Here is a 12,863-nt window from a genome sequence, read left to right as displayed (position 1 = left end):
GCCTTGAACACACCACCGCTCTGTCCCGTTGGAGGACAGTCTGTAAACTCGGGAGGGGAAGCGCTACGCTGTGAAAACTCCCTGGATTTACACTCTGCCATTTTGAGTAAAAGACTGCCGACAGCGGAGTTCAGACGTGTCCATCAAGCGGCGGTCATGACCTGAATTAAAGCAGAACAGCTCGGCGGGACTTTGTGAGTATTCATGGATTTCTTTTGCATCCAGAAATGTTTTGCCAAAAAAAAAAAAAAAAAAATCAGGGACAGGGGCAACAGTTTCGGACTGTTTGTGACCTCGGTGTTTAGTCCGTTTTGGTTCAACTGTGAGTAAGTGTTGCATGCAGTGATACAGCTTTAAAAGTTGTAAACGCAACAACTCTGAGTGTGTTTGTCACAACAGTAAAACTAAACTGGGACCCGAACTGGGCCTCTGTGTCCGGGTTACAGGGGCCTCTGTTGTGGATGACAGCATCCTCGTTCTGTTTTGATTCTCTACCAGCTGCTGTGGGAGAAATTAAATAGTTCACCCGGTAACTAGTGTGTTTGTCTGGGATTTACTGACCCCCCCCTCTGCGTGCAACAATGGTGCAAACAGTGCATCAAGATGCGAAACGAGATGGAGATCCAGTTAATTTACGAAAAGGAATGGCATTTTATTGTGGCTTTTCTAATGCGTAAGTTCAGCTGAGAACGTTAAAAAATAAACAAAATGAAAGAGACTTTGTTCACTTTTGGTTTCAGCAGCTAAATCTGTGTAAATGTGGCTGGCATAACGAAACTCATAAAAGGAAGTAATTCAACAAATTATTTTAGAAGTACCTTCTGAGGGGGTTGCTGTATTTTTGCACTTTAAGACCACTATAATTCGTTGTGAAAGTCTATTCTAATAAAAGGGATACAGTTTGTTTTTTTTGTTTACTTTTCATTGTGTTCTTGCGTGTAGTTGTTGAGTCATAATAGTTTCTGTGCATGAAGTCGAGAATGGTGGGGAAATAGCGTGAAAGATAAAAGACGGGCATCCCGACATTAGCCGAAAGCAGTCGAAGAGTGGCGACATCAGGTATGGAGTTCCGAACTTGGGCAGTTCGGAAGTTCACACCTTTTTGTACTCGGAAGTCAATTTTTCAGTTTCAAGTCGGGAAAACCACAACAAGTCTCCTAAAATGAGAATCCCAAAAGGAAAATTGATGATAGTGCAGCAATCCTGAGGTCACAATCCAATATGGCCGCTGGTTTGGCTGCTGTTTCACTGCTAATAGCTGTGGCAGAAACATTATTATCGATGTCTCTTAAAGCTGCAGCATGTAATTTTTTTTTACAAACAATATGTTTTTTTATGCATTTGTTAGAACTGTCAATATGTGTTTACAGAATAATGTGAGACAGATTACCTGTGGCTCTACTGCCATCTGCAGAAATTCATTCACCGTGCCAGTCAGAAACAACCAATCAGAGCCAAGAGGAAGAACTTAGCAGTTAGTGACTTAGTCAGTCACACTGTGAGCTATAGTGTCAGTTTTAAGAAACATGGAAAGAAAACATATTGTTTATAAAAGTTACATACTGCAGCTTTAAACATGTTCTGCTATTTGAAACCAAGTTCTCAGTTTTTTCATTCTAGAGCAAAAAATGTTTCCAATAGTTAAGCTAGTGGAAACATTTCAGGGGACTTAAAACCACTCTTTTTGTCTCTCTCTGTTTCTAAGATCAAGCCGTTTAGACAGGTTCTAATTTATTGTTTTAAAATTCAGATTTTTTTAGGATGGTTCTGGTGCTAAACTATGATGATATTTGCCCTTTAAACAGCTTCTTCTTTTTTTTTTGTAAAATCTACATTTCCTCTTAATAAATTCACAATGTAGCTGCTTATACAAGCAGAATCCTTGCCCAAAGACTGTTTTACTTCTCCTGAAAATAATCTTGTATTATTTCCACAAGTGACAGTCCAACTTTAACTTTAACTGTTCTTTTTTTCCTCATTAGCCTTCCCTAATTGCCTGGGAGAAAACTGCACACACTCACATATTTAATCTATATATCCTCTTTTATTTCTCCCAGTCAAACTGAGTCTCAAACAAACTCTACGGGTGCAACAGTAAAAACTTTATTAAGTGTATGAGCGGAAAAAAGCAACTGCATGACCCAGACTCCCTATTAGTTTTGTTTTGCTTGAAGGCAGCTCTCTCTTTCCTTTCTTTTCTTTTCTTTTCTTCTCTTTCCTTTTCTTTCCTTTTCTCTTCTGTTTTCTAAGCTGGTGATAGTGATGCCCTTGGAGATGGGTCATCTCATTTTCAGCCACTGCCCTGGATTACATCGTCATTGTTCGTCGCAACAGAAATCGTTTCGCTTTAAATTAAACTTGAGGGTATGCCATGTCCTTTATTTTCATGTCATCCCAGGAAAACCACAGGCTCACTCGATGAGCAGGAAACATGCAGAGGATCCAACAGGAACCTGCCTCGTGTCATCAGGAAGCATCTGCATGCTCATCTTTTTTTTTCTTTTTTTCTTTTCTCTCAGCTCAGCAGTTTTACTCTGGAGCTGTTTCAGCTCAGTCATCGTTTGTGGCTAAATGACGATAAGTACTGGTTTCTGTCACGGTCAGAACATTTCACCTCCGTTCCCCGGAGGGGACAGCTCCACTGTGAAAACTTGGCTGCTTGCTGACGTGTTTTTGATTCATTTGCACATTTTTTTCTTTTTTCTTTTTTTTTAAATTAAGAAGTTCAAAGTGCGAAAACGTCCAAACAAAACATCTCTGTTCTTGTATTATGTTGTGCCTGTGTTAAACTGCAGAGTCTCTCTTTCTGCATGTCCGCTTGAGTTTGACTCGGGTTAATAACCAGACGCATCAGAATGAGATAAAGTGACATTATGGGTAATATTTGTTGTTCACACAAGTGGAGCAGGCGGGTACTTCCTGTGTGCAAAGCCGCTGGTCCCAGAGGAATGAGTGGAATGTGTTCTTTTGTCCTCTGTAGATTTAGTAGCGTCTCATTTCTGTGCCGCCTGCGAGAGAGCCCAGGAAGAAAACTGGAAATAAGCCTGTCAGTGAACTCCCCCCTCCTGAAAGCACACATCCTTCTCTTTGAATCAAAGCTGACTGCCTTCTGTAAGTCGGAGAGGACGGGCGAAGTTGCGGATGCGTGCGTATGATTTCCAAACATCATCCCATTAGGAAGATGTTCTTCTGTGTTTGACTGAGTGGCTGTCAATCCGCTCTTCCCGAAGTGGATCCAACACAAGACCCGAGTTTATTAATACCGAGGGGAACTTTCCATCGGATGTCTCCAACTTGCAAGTGGTGGCTGTGATCTTGGAGGGAGGAGGGAGGCTGTAATTGAGGCTTTCAGCTCGCTTTTCTTTATTGGGAGATGGAGCCTCAGCAGTTCATAAGTGGCTTCTCTCTGTGGCCTTTGAGCCTGATGTTTCTGAGAGCAGAGCTGCCAGCACATCAAAGGACAGATGATGATTGATTTGCAGCAAAATTAACTGCAAGACTGTATGAGGATTGCAGCATGTTTAATCTCTATCTGCTGTCAAATTAATTTTTTTTTTGGAAATATGTCCCACATCTATGACGTTCATCCTACAGCGGTGGCAGAGACATTAAACAGGCGTTATGTTTCTCTAGTTTCTTGCTTTACCAGCTGCTGCATCACATTATGGGCCAATCAGGCCCTTTAATGTGGCTGGATCTTTGCTGCAACGGCCAACTTCTCTCAAATGCATTTTGGAGCAAGTTCACCATAAAATATTTAGACCATCCTATTTTTTTAACCGGATCTCAGGAAGTTGAAAGTGCACAATGTGCAGTTCTTTCAAACCTTTGAATCTAAAGGTTTTTTTTTTTTTTTTTTGAGATTCTAACCAAAATGCAGACAGAAAAATAAGTGACGGTTCCTTTTGAAAGAGTTGATCGGAGAGATCAGAGATGTCCAGCTCTGGTTGTCAAGATCTAAAATATACATGACAGGGACTCTTCAGGACAGGAGTTGGACATTCCTGGTTTAGATCAGTAGGGAACAAATGTTGCTGGACAATAAATTGTTTCAATAATTAATGCAATAAATTAAAATGTTGTCTTGAGATGATTTTCAAGTGACATATGGATCTCAAAAACCGATAAACTTTAATTTCGCAAAGAATATTAAACACCGGAACTGTGTTTTATCTGAATAAAACATAAAGTTTTGTGGTTGTAGCGTGAAAAAAAATCAGAAAAAGTTACGCAGATTTTACCAACTTACTTTATCTGAGGTATAAAATAAAATAAATTGTATTACAATTCTAAATCATATCAGGTCAATCAAATACAATACATTTAAGTTGACTACAAATTCATGGGTATCTTTTCTCACTGCAGCTCCAGCCTCTTATCTTCAAGGTTGAAAGATAATCTTCAGATCAAGCTGATGAAGTGACAGGCATGAGTTTTATTTTAGGAATTTACCGTCTGGAAAAATGCTCAGTTAATGTCCTCAGGGTCGTGTTTTCTCTGTGATAATTGGAGCTTGTGTTTAAAATCCTGTTTAATTTTTATCTTTAGCAACTGTAAATCCTTGTTTGATATTTCTTTCTGACTCCTGGTTTTGTTCCTTTGACAGATGGAAAAAGACTTTGAATCGCAGGACCTGTGATCCAGGAGCCGTTGTCCTTTGAAGTGTCCAGCCATGTGCTCCACCAACCATTCCAACTGGGTCACCTTTGACGACGAAGTCACGCCGGTCTCATCGCCTCAGAAGCCCCTGCAGTCACCCGCTCTTATCAAAGCATCAGTACCACGTCCCAATGGTCTGAAGTTGGTGCTTCCTCCAATCAAAGACACTTCCTGGAGCTTCAGCGGTTCGCTGGAATCTCCTCAAAGCCAGTTAGGCTCCAGTGGGAAGTCTTTCAGACCCTGCAGCAGCGCCTTGAGTACTCCTGTGACCAGAGTCTCCACCAGCACCAGCTCGTTTCACTTCCCATCGTGCGAAAAAAATGCCTTCCTCCGGAGTTTTTCCAGCCCATCGGGCGTCTCCGTGCCCTCACCGGCACCAGAGACTCCGAGTCAACCTGCGGATGGGCCGAGCCCTTTCCCAGCTTTCAGGGGAAACTCTGGACACTTCAACCCCTTCTGGGACGATTCCAGACGGAGCGTGGATATAAGCAGCTCCTCCTCAGACTCAGACACAGACAACAGCCTACCGCGATTCTTTATTCGGACCAAAGATGGCAGCACGCCTCCTCCCCGCGACCAACCCCAGAACCCTTTCTCCTTTGTCTGCAATAAATTGGAAGACCTACAAGTAGGAAATGAGGGACATACGGACATACCAGAGGGAAGAAATGAGGTGATAGGCGATGGTTCGGTACAGTTTGTCCCCAGGGGTCTTTTTCGTAGTCAGAAGAGGGACGGCTGGCCTGTCATGCTCAGGATTCCTGAAAAAAAGAACCGCATGTCATCCCGACAGTGGGGGCCCATCTATCTCCGCCTGCTCCCCGGAGGCGTGCTGCAGATGTTCTACGAGAAAGGCCTGGAAAAACCGTACAAAGAGTTCCAGCTCCTCCCCCAGTGCAGGCCGTCGGAGCTGAAGGTGGAGAGCTACAGCGAGCCCAGGAAGGTCCTCACCGTCAAGGTGGAGCTCTTCTCCTACACCGAGAAGAAGCGCTTCCACCCGAAGCTGGAGGTGAGTCACGAGGCAGAGGTGGAGCAGCTGCTGAAGTTCGGCTCCACAGCGCACGAGGACATGGAGGATCTGGTTGTCTCCATGGAGGAGGAGATCTTCAAGCTGAGCGTGCCGCATCAGCAGAGGCGGCAGTACGAGGAGCAGGAGCTGTCGCTGCAGGTCACTGACCACATCTGGATACAGCTGGATAAGTCAGGGACGGTCATGGAGAGGGCAGCTTTCACCCAGATCCACTGTCTGGCCTTCCTGAACGCACAGGGCGACTGTTTCCTCGCCCTGAACGATCTCGGCTTGCTGCATTCCAACTCCAGCTACGGGTACGAGGAAGACAGCGACCTCTGGATGGAGATCACCGACCGACATTTTCACCAATGTGTGAACGAGACTGAGTTTCAGATGTCCCGGCTCATCAAGTTCTCCCCTCCGGATGCGTGCCGGGTGGAGCTGATGCGGTACAAAACGGCGGTCCTGGGCTGCACCGAGATTCCCTTTTCGATCAAAGCCGTGGTCACGGTCCAAGGAGCCTACGTGGAGCTGCAGGCCTTCCTCAACATGTCCGCCACCTTCCTCTCCTCCCTCAGGACGTCCGACACCTCCCAACCGCTGTGCGAGAATGTAGTGATCCGCGTCCCGGTTCCAGGCGACTGGGTCAAGGTGACGCAGACAGTGGCCTTGTTGCGGCAAAGGTCGCTGAAGGCCCGGATGAACAGAAACGCCTGCCTGGGCTCGGTCAGAGCCGCGGACTCGCAGCCCGTCATGCAGGTGTCCATCGGATCCGTCAAGTACGAGAATGTTTATTCAGCCATCGTGTGGAGGATCGATAGGCTGCCTGCCAAGAATACAGGTAACACTTCAAGAAGAGATTGATTGAAATGAACTGGTTTTAGATTCTCATACCGGCAACTTTAAGAAATGCTTCAGCTTGAGAATATTTCCACAAAAAACATAAACCAGAAAAGTACAACTTGATATTTCAAAACAAAAGCAAGCTGTTGCTGCTGGTACTAAAAAATATAACGTACGTTCATGTAAAAACAAATTTAGGACATCCGATAAAAGAATCTAAGACTCGTGAGGAATTTAAAATCAGCTAAGTAGAAATGCTAACGGAGGACAATCAAGTCTTAAAAACAACAGCTAGCATACCCAGATCTACCATCTAACCAAATTTACTCAAACTGCATGCAACAGATGGCAGAAAAGTCTCCAAAATCCCTAAAATCTCGTTATGAGACTTTTACTTCTGCTGATATGAAAGTTATTCCTGTGCAGCCAGAACGATGTTGTTTTACTTTAATGGGAGTATTTTGCTGTGAAAGAAAAACACAAAGGTCTATCTGAAGGTTCTCCTAATAACAGAGGGCAAAGAAGAGACTAAATATGTGAACATTTTATTTTTGACAGAAAAAGGAAGGGCTAATATTTATTAATTGTATAATACCAGGTAGTCAGGCTGTCTGCTCTGGTATCCATACTATACTACCAGCTGATTCGAGGTCATTAAAATACAGTATAATTTTGCAGAAATATAGTAAATCTGATAAAAGAGCTACGCAATTACAATTAAAAGGGAGAAAAAACTCTTGTATTTTAACCTGGAATGTTAAATGATCGAACGTCGGAACGCCTTAAATGTTCAGAGAAATAAGTTGGTGTCATATTGTTTGAAATCTTAAGAACCAAAAAAAAAAAATATTAAACTGGATCCTTAAAATGACAGGAGGCCAGTGCAGCAAGGCCAGAACAGCTGTTACTATTTTTCTTACCATTCGAAGGTGAACAGCAGCATTTTGAATATTTTGTAGACAGAATGGAAAAGAACTGGAAGTAATCCAAACAGGATGTAATTAAGGTGTAAAATATTTTTGATGTAGTGGATGTAGTTGTATTTTTAAATGTTGAGCAATCAAAATCATTTAGACACTCCGGAAAGCCTTAGGAAATGGGCTCAAGACCACTCATTAAATTACAGGAAAATGCTTGTTTTTTGGAAGTAAAAGTAGTCAATATGAGTGATAAATCAAACCTGCAGCAAAGGTGGATACAGACAAAAAAATCAGAAAACATGAAAATGTTTCACAAAGAACAACAGCTGACAGAAATATTTTAGAAATGGACACAGAAACCAGATTCTGATCAGTTATTGGTTGCAAAAATCAGATTTTTTTTTTTCTTCTAGTTTTCTTGATCAGAGATTTATTCGCTCTCAGGTCACGCAGACAACAACACGCCTCACAGTTAATGAGGGAAGAAGACTAATTTAGCTATTTTCAGTATGAATGACGGTTTTGAAGAGAAAGCACAAAAGCTCAGAGAAGCTCCATTTTCAGAGGCATGCTGAGTATTTCTTCAAGCGGCTGCAGAAAGTTCAGAAAATAAACGAAAGTCTGACTGCGTTTTGCCTCATGCTTTTGAGGTATCTGTCAAAGATCATACTGAGTTAGGATGCGTTACCATCCGTTCAAAAATGTCACTTTTTAAGATAAAAATCTAATTCCTCTACAAACAAAGACTAATGACTAAGCTGGGCGCCTGTGGACCAGCAGGAAGAAGAGTCGTCTTGCATCTACTCTGTTCTCCCCTTAATTTTTAAACTCAGCTTTTATTTATTTAGAATAGATCTCATATCAGTCACTGAACTTCTTGTGGCACAAATTGCAGCTCCAAATTCAGTGAAGCACAGCTTGTCTTCAAAAGGTAGCTTGAAATAATTTTTAGTCATGTTTTATCTACAGACACATCTGTTGCAAACCTGGAGGATTTGGTTGTATTTGTAGATTATCTGTGATGTAAGGAGAGACGGCTTTGGGCTGTCTGTGAGAAAGTGGTTTTATTTTACTAAGAATGCATTTTGTTGTTAACTCTGGTTTTCCTCCAAAGGTAGAAGTATTCTGGCTTTTTTTAATATTTGATAAGAAAAAATTAAGAGTCTGATAAAATCAGAACTGGCAGGTTAGCTCTACAAAATCAAAACTCGGCAACAAAATCTCTGTAGGTTTCAGCTTTATTGTCTCTCTTTGCACCTCAGGGCAGCTGCATTCTTCACCCTTGCTCATCCATTTTTGATGAGCCCCTCAGTACTTTTGGCTTCCTCGGCATTGCATATTTTTCTGCTGCTGTACCATTGTTAACTACAAGAGCACATTGTTTTGTTCCCCCCAACCCCTTTTTGCAGCAGTGGATCATCCCCATTCATTCTCCTGTAAGCTGGAGCTGGGATCCGATCAGGAGATCCCCAGTGACTGGTACCCCTTTGTCTCCATGGAATGTGAAATCTCGGGCGCGGTCGTGTCGCAGACCAGGGTCAAGTCCCTCGGCACTGTGAACGACATTCAGCCCCAGAAACACGTGACCAGCTGGACGCGCTATCACTGTCAGGTGAGACGGGTCCTCAGGAAACTTCACACAGCAAACATGACGCAAGCTGGATTGAAGTCTGTGCACTCATGCTAAGAGATGGAACCAAAATAAATTACTTCAGAGCCTTTTTGACCCACATCGTGACCCCTGACCTGAATTGCTCGACTGAAAAATAAACCAAAAACTTTTAGGAGGAAAAAATGCAAAATAGAAACACAAATAATGTGATTTTTTTCTTCCTATTTGTTGTTGCTAATGTCACTGCTGCATCCTATTTTCTTTACTTGATAATGAGTGACTTTACTTTGCTCTATGGTGAATTTAATGGCTTGTAAATTATTTTGTGCCCATCTCCTGACTGATACATTTTGACACTGAGACGCCAGATGTCAGGAAAAAAAAACAAGCTTAACTTTTATTTAGGATTAATCCGATGCACTTTAAATGGTAACAGAGTTATGTGGTTAATGCTGACAGTCACATCTCAAGATATAAGAAATTTGTGCAGCCACATTATTTTAGCTTTAGATTTTGTATTTTTTCCCCTGCAAAATGTAATTTTCAAATTTAATTTGTACAGATTGTATGAAGGGTCTTATTTTTCTCATTGTACAAACTTGGGATTTTAAAAGGGATTTGTAGACTTTTTATTTCCACCGTAGCTCAAACTCTATATTGGTTTCTCTAATTGTGTATTTTTGTCTCTTTTTTTTTTTAAGGTGGAAGTGGAGAAGAAATGGATTGAAACAGACTCACAGAGGCAATCTGGTTGTATGACGCAGTAATTTCCAAAACAGCATTTCTTTTGCTCAACATTCTTCCCAAAATCTTCCTAATGAGGATCAAAAACGTAAGGGTACTGAGAGGCTTTGAGGTTTTTTGTCAGATTCAGATAATTCTCCAGTGACTGGTTGCATTTCTCATGAAATTCTGCATCCTTAACCCTGAGACCGAATGTCTCTAGGCTTAAAACAACAACTTAACATTCTTCTTGCCTAGCACTTTACATAGATTTTACAATAGATTTATTAATTATATTACTATACTACTGTGTGTATATAAAATCTTGCATTCGCATCCTCTCTGCACTGCTCTCCAGAATGACTCACAGTCTCAAAGAAGTCATGCTAAACAGAATTTATCCAATAATCAGCTAAAATCATCATTTATTTTCATCATCCTAGTTGGGGGTCAGGCCGTTTCTTACAATTCTGTCAAACAGATCTAAGAATCATTCCTTTAAATTTGGACTAAAATGTCTTCTATTATTGATGGGTTACATGAAAAGAAAAGTATTTGAAGCGTTGTTGGTAATAATGAATGTATAAACTCATGTCTTAACTTTACTGTGTGACACTATGAGCCTCATTATTGACAAGGCATAAAATTGCCACAATTCAACCACAAATATGAGTTAAATATTTTTTATATATATAAATAAATACGGTTTAGAAAGTGTAAGGGCAGTGTAATAAAGAATAAATTATTGTATTATTTCATTAGCAGCCTTATCTGTCCTGTTCAGTGTGTGTTATAAAAGCTGCTATTGATGTTTCGTTGTGGGCTGCTGCATAGGAATGAAGTCAAAAAATTATATAACATAAATACATTAAACTAACATTTCATGATGTGTATTTAGTAATTTTTTTTACATACTAATACAATAAAATTAACAATTTCATTAAAATTGTGGGAATATTGTCTGATTGTGGCAGTTTTAGCCTTCCATACTTACCAGCATTTTGTCATCATCAATACAGAACTGACCCCTGACTCTAAACGAAGGCTGCTTTATGGACGACTGTAATTTTATTTAAGCAAATCAAATCTTTATTACGAGGTCTTTTTTACCTCTTGGCTGGGAAAAAAAGGTCTGAATAAAATAATTAAAAATGGTGAGGGGAATTTTTTTTATTTTTTAATTTTTCTATGTGAGGTACCTGGCTTACGCTGGTTATTATGTGCATCAAGAATAAAAACTGAATTAAACCTTAACGACTCTGAGTAGTTATTTTGTTCTTTTACACCCATTAAACTCGGGACAAATTCTGGAGTTTAAATCTACGCAGAAAAAAAACCAAAACAAAAAGCTGATATAATGAGATGTGCTTCTGACTCTCAGTGATTGTACCTTTGATAGCGGGATGAGACATCCAGTACTGACACTGTGCTCCTCAATAGATTACATGCAGTGCTCTGGTAATGATTTTCTGAAGTGCTTCCGTGGTGTAAAGGTAAATGGCCAGCAGAGAAAACATCAGAGCCGGAGCTGAACACGCTGGATTGGCCCGATTAGAGAGCGAGAGAGAGAGAGCTGCACACGGATTGCCATTGTTTCACCAGATTACTCTGGTTTTATAAAGCGAGCGTCAGCTTTCGTTTTGGCTCTTGTTTTCATGACTCACTCCTGGCAGAAGCTTCGACTTGCAGGAACTCATCCAGTTCTTCCCTTTGTGAAGAAGTACGTCCCAAAACGATGTATTCTGGTTATTTTACGTGTTCATTGTTTACAGCCTCTACAAAGATTATGCTTTCTGACGTGTTGTCAAGTCGCAATCAGAAACTTCAACATGTTTATGGTGTTTTCATGTGAATACAGAGAGGACTGAGGAGTGGTGTTGATGTGCCATCAGCCTCAGAGTTAATACTGTACTTTGTTTAAACACATGTTGCTGCTGGTACAACAGCAAACCCTTCAAGGCGTGATTCTGTTTGCTTTGCTCAGCCAGACACTCATTTCTGTTTTTTTTTTTTGCTTTAGGTAGAAAATTATCTTTGCAAAAATAACTCAAGCTGATTGAAATCTGAATGAGAGCATTTATAAACTGAAGTGTAGAAAAGTTTTCACACATTCCCGATGGTACTGAGGCCTCAGCTTTGACTATTTCATTCAAACACACACACACACACACACATATATATATATATATATATATATATATTTTTATCATCTGATCCTTTCTGTTATAACTCTGGTTGTATGCTTCAGGCTGTTCTGCTGAAAAGTGAGTCTAAAGTCTAGGTTTTCTGTCTCTGCTGAGGAAAAGCCTCCCTGCAGCATGATGCCGCTACCGCCTTGCTTCATTATAGGGATGGTGAGTTCAGGGGTAATGTGAAATATTAGTTTTTTGCCACACACATAGTGCATGTGGCCATGAAAATTAAAAAAACATGATTGTATCTGACTGCAGTGAGCCAGGGCTACTTATGGCTTTCTTTCAACGTTGACTTTCCTTTTACCACTCTTCAATTATGAAACTGGGTTTAGTTTTATGTATTATGAAGAAGCTGAAACAGAAGGTACATTTTACAAATCTAAAATGTATTTAAATGGCCGAGTAATTTCTATTTCCAAGATGTGTGCTGATAAATTAAACATGCGGTTGCAGAGTGGATGGTGATGCCGCGTATCTTAAGAACAAGTCTTCACTTTTCTACATTTGCAGCAAAAACTTCTAAGTACAAACTTCAGAGCAGCTCTGTAGCAAAGTGACAGCTACAGTAAACTGCTCTGTGTGTGTGGAGATGCGTTTCATGTTGCCGCTTTCAGCTGCAGCACTTTCGCCCTCGGCAGAGGAAGAGTCGACCTCGGGGCCTGAAAGAGAGCCGTAATCGGCGAGCAGCCAGCTCAGAGGAAGCCGGGGTCGGGGGTGATGCTGCTGTGAATCTATTGAACATAAAGTTTTGAAAAGGATAAGGGTCTTTTTGCAAAAAAAAAAAAAAAGATATTTTTTAACTGGTTTCATGTTGTACTCTGGGTTCAGTGGTTCAGGTTGCAGTGTTGTACCAGATTCAGTTTACTGTATTGTTTTTTTTGTTTGAGAGTGACGATAAA

The 12,863-nt window shown here is 41.0% G+C and overlaps 1 protein-coding gene across 1 annotated transcript; it reads left to right on the top strand.

Annotated features, from left to right (window-relative positions):
• Nucleotides 1-22: 22 nt before the first annotated feature.
• LOC103134106 (stonin-1) lies at nucleotides 23-11,023 on the top strand. Its single transcript, XM_007546214.2, has 4 exons — nucleotides 23-194; nucleotides 4,607-6,512; nucleotides 8,844-9,046; nucleotides 9,748-11,023. Exons 2-4 carry the CDS (start codon nucleotides 4,673-4,675, stop codon nucleotides 9,811-9,813), a joined length of 2,109 nt encoding a protein of 702 aa, XP_007546276.1. The 5' UTR covers nucleotides 23-194; nucleotides 4,607-4,672; the 3' UTR covers nucleotides 9,814-11,023.
• Nucleotides 11,024-12,863: the final 1,840 nt, after the last annotated feature.

Source organism: Poecilia formosa, unplaced genomic scaffold (assembly GCF_000485575.1).
Source record: "Poecilia formosa unplaced genomic scaffold, Poecilia_formosa-5.1.2 Scaffold15, whole genome shotgun sequence".
Classification (NCBI taxonomy): Eukaryota; Metazoa; Chordata; class Actinopteri; order Cyprinodontiformes; family Poeciliidae; genus Poecilia; species Poecilia formosa.
This window is presented reverse-complemented; position numbering and strand designations above follow the sequence as displayed.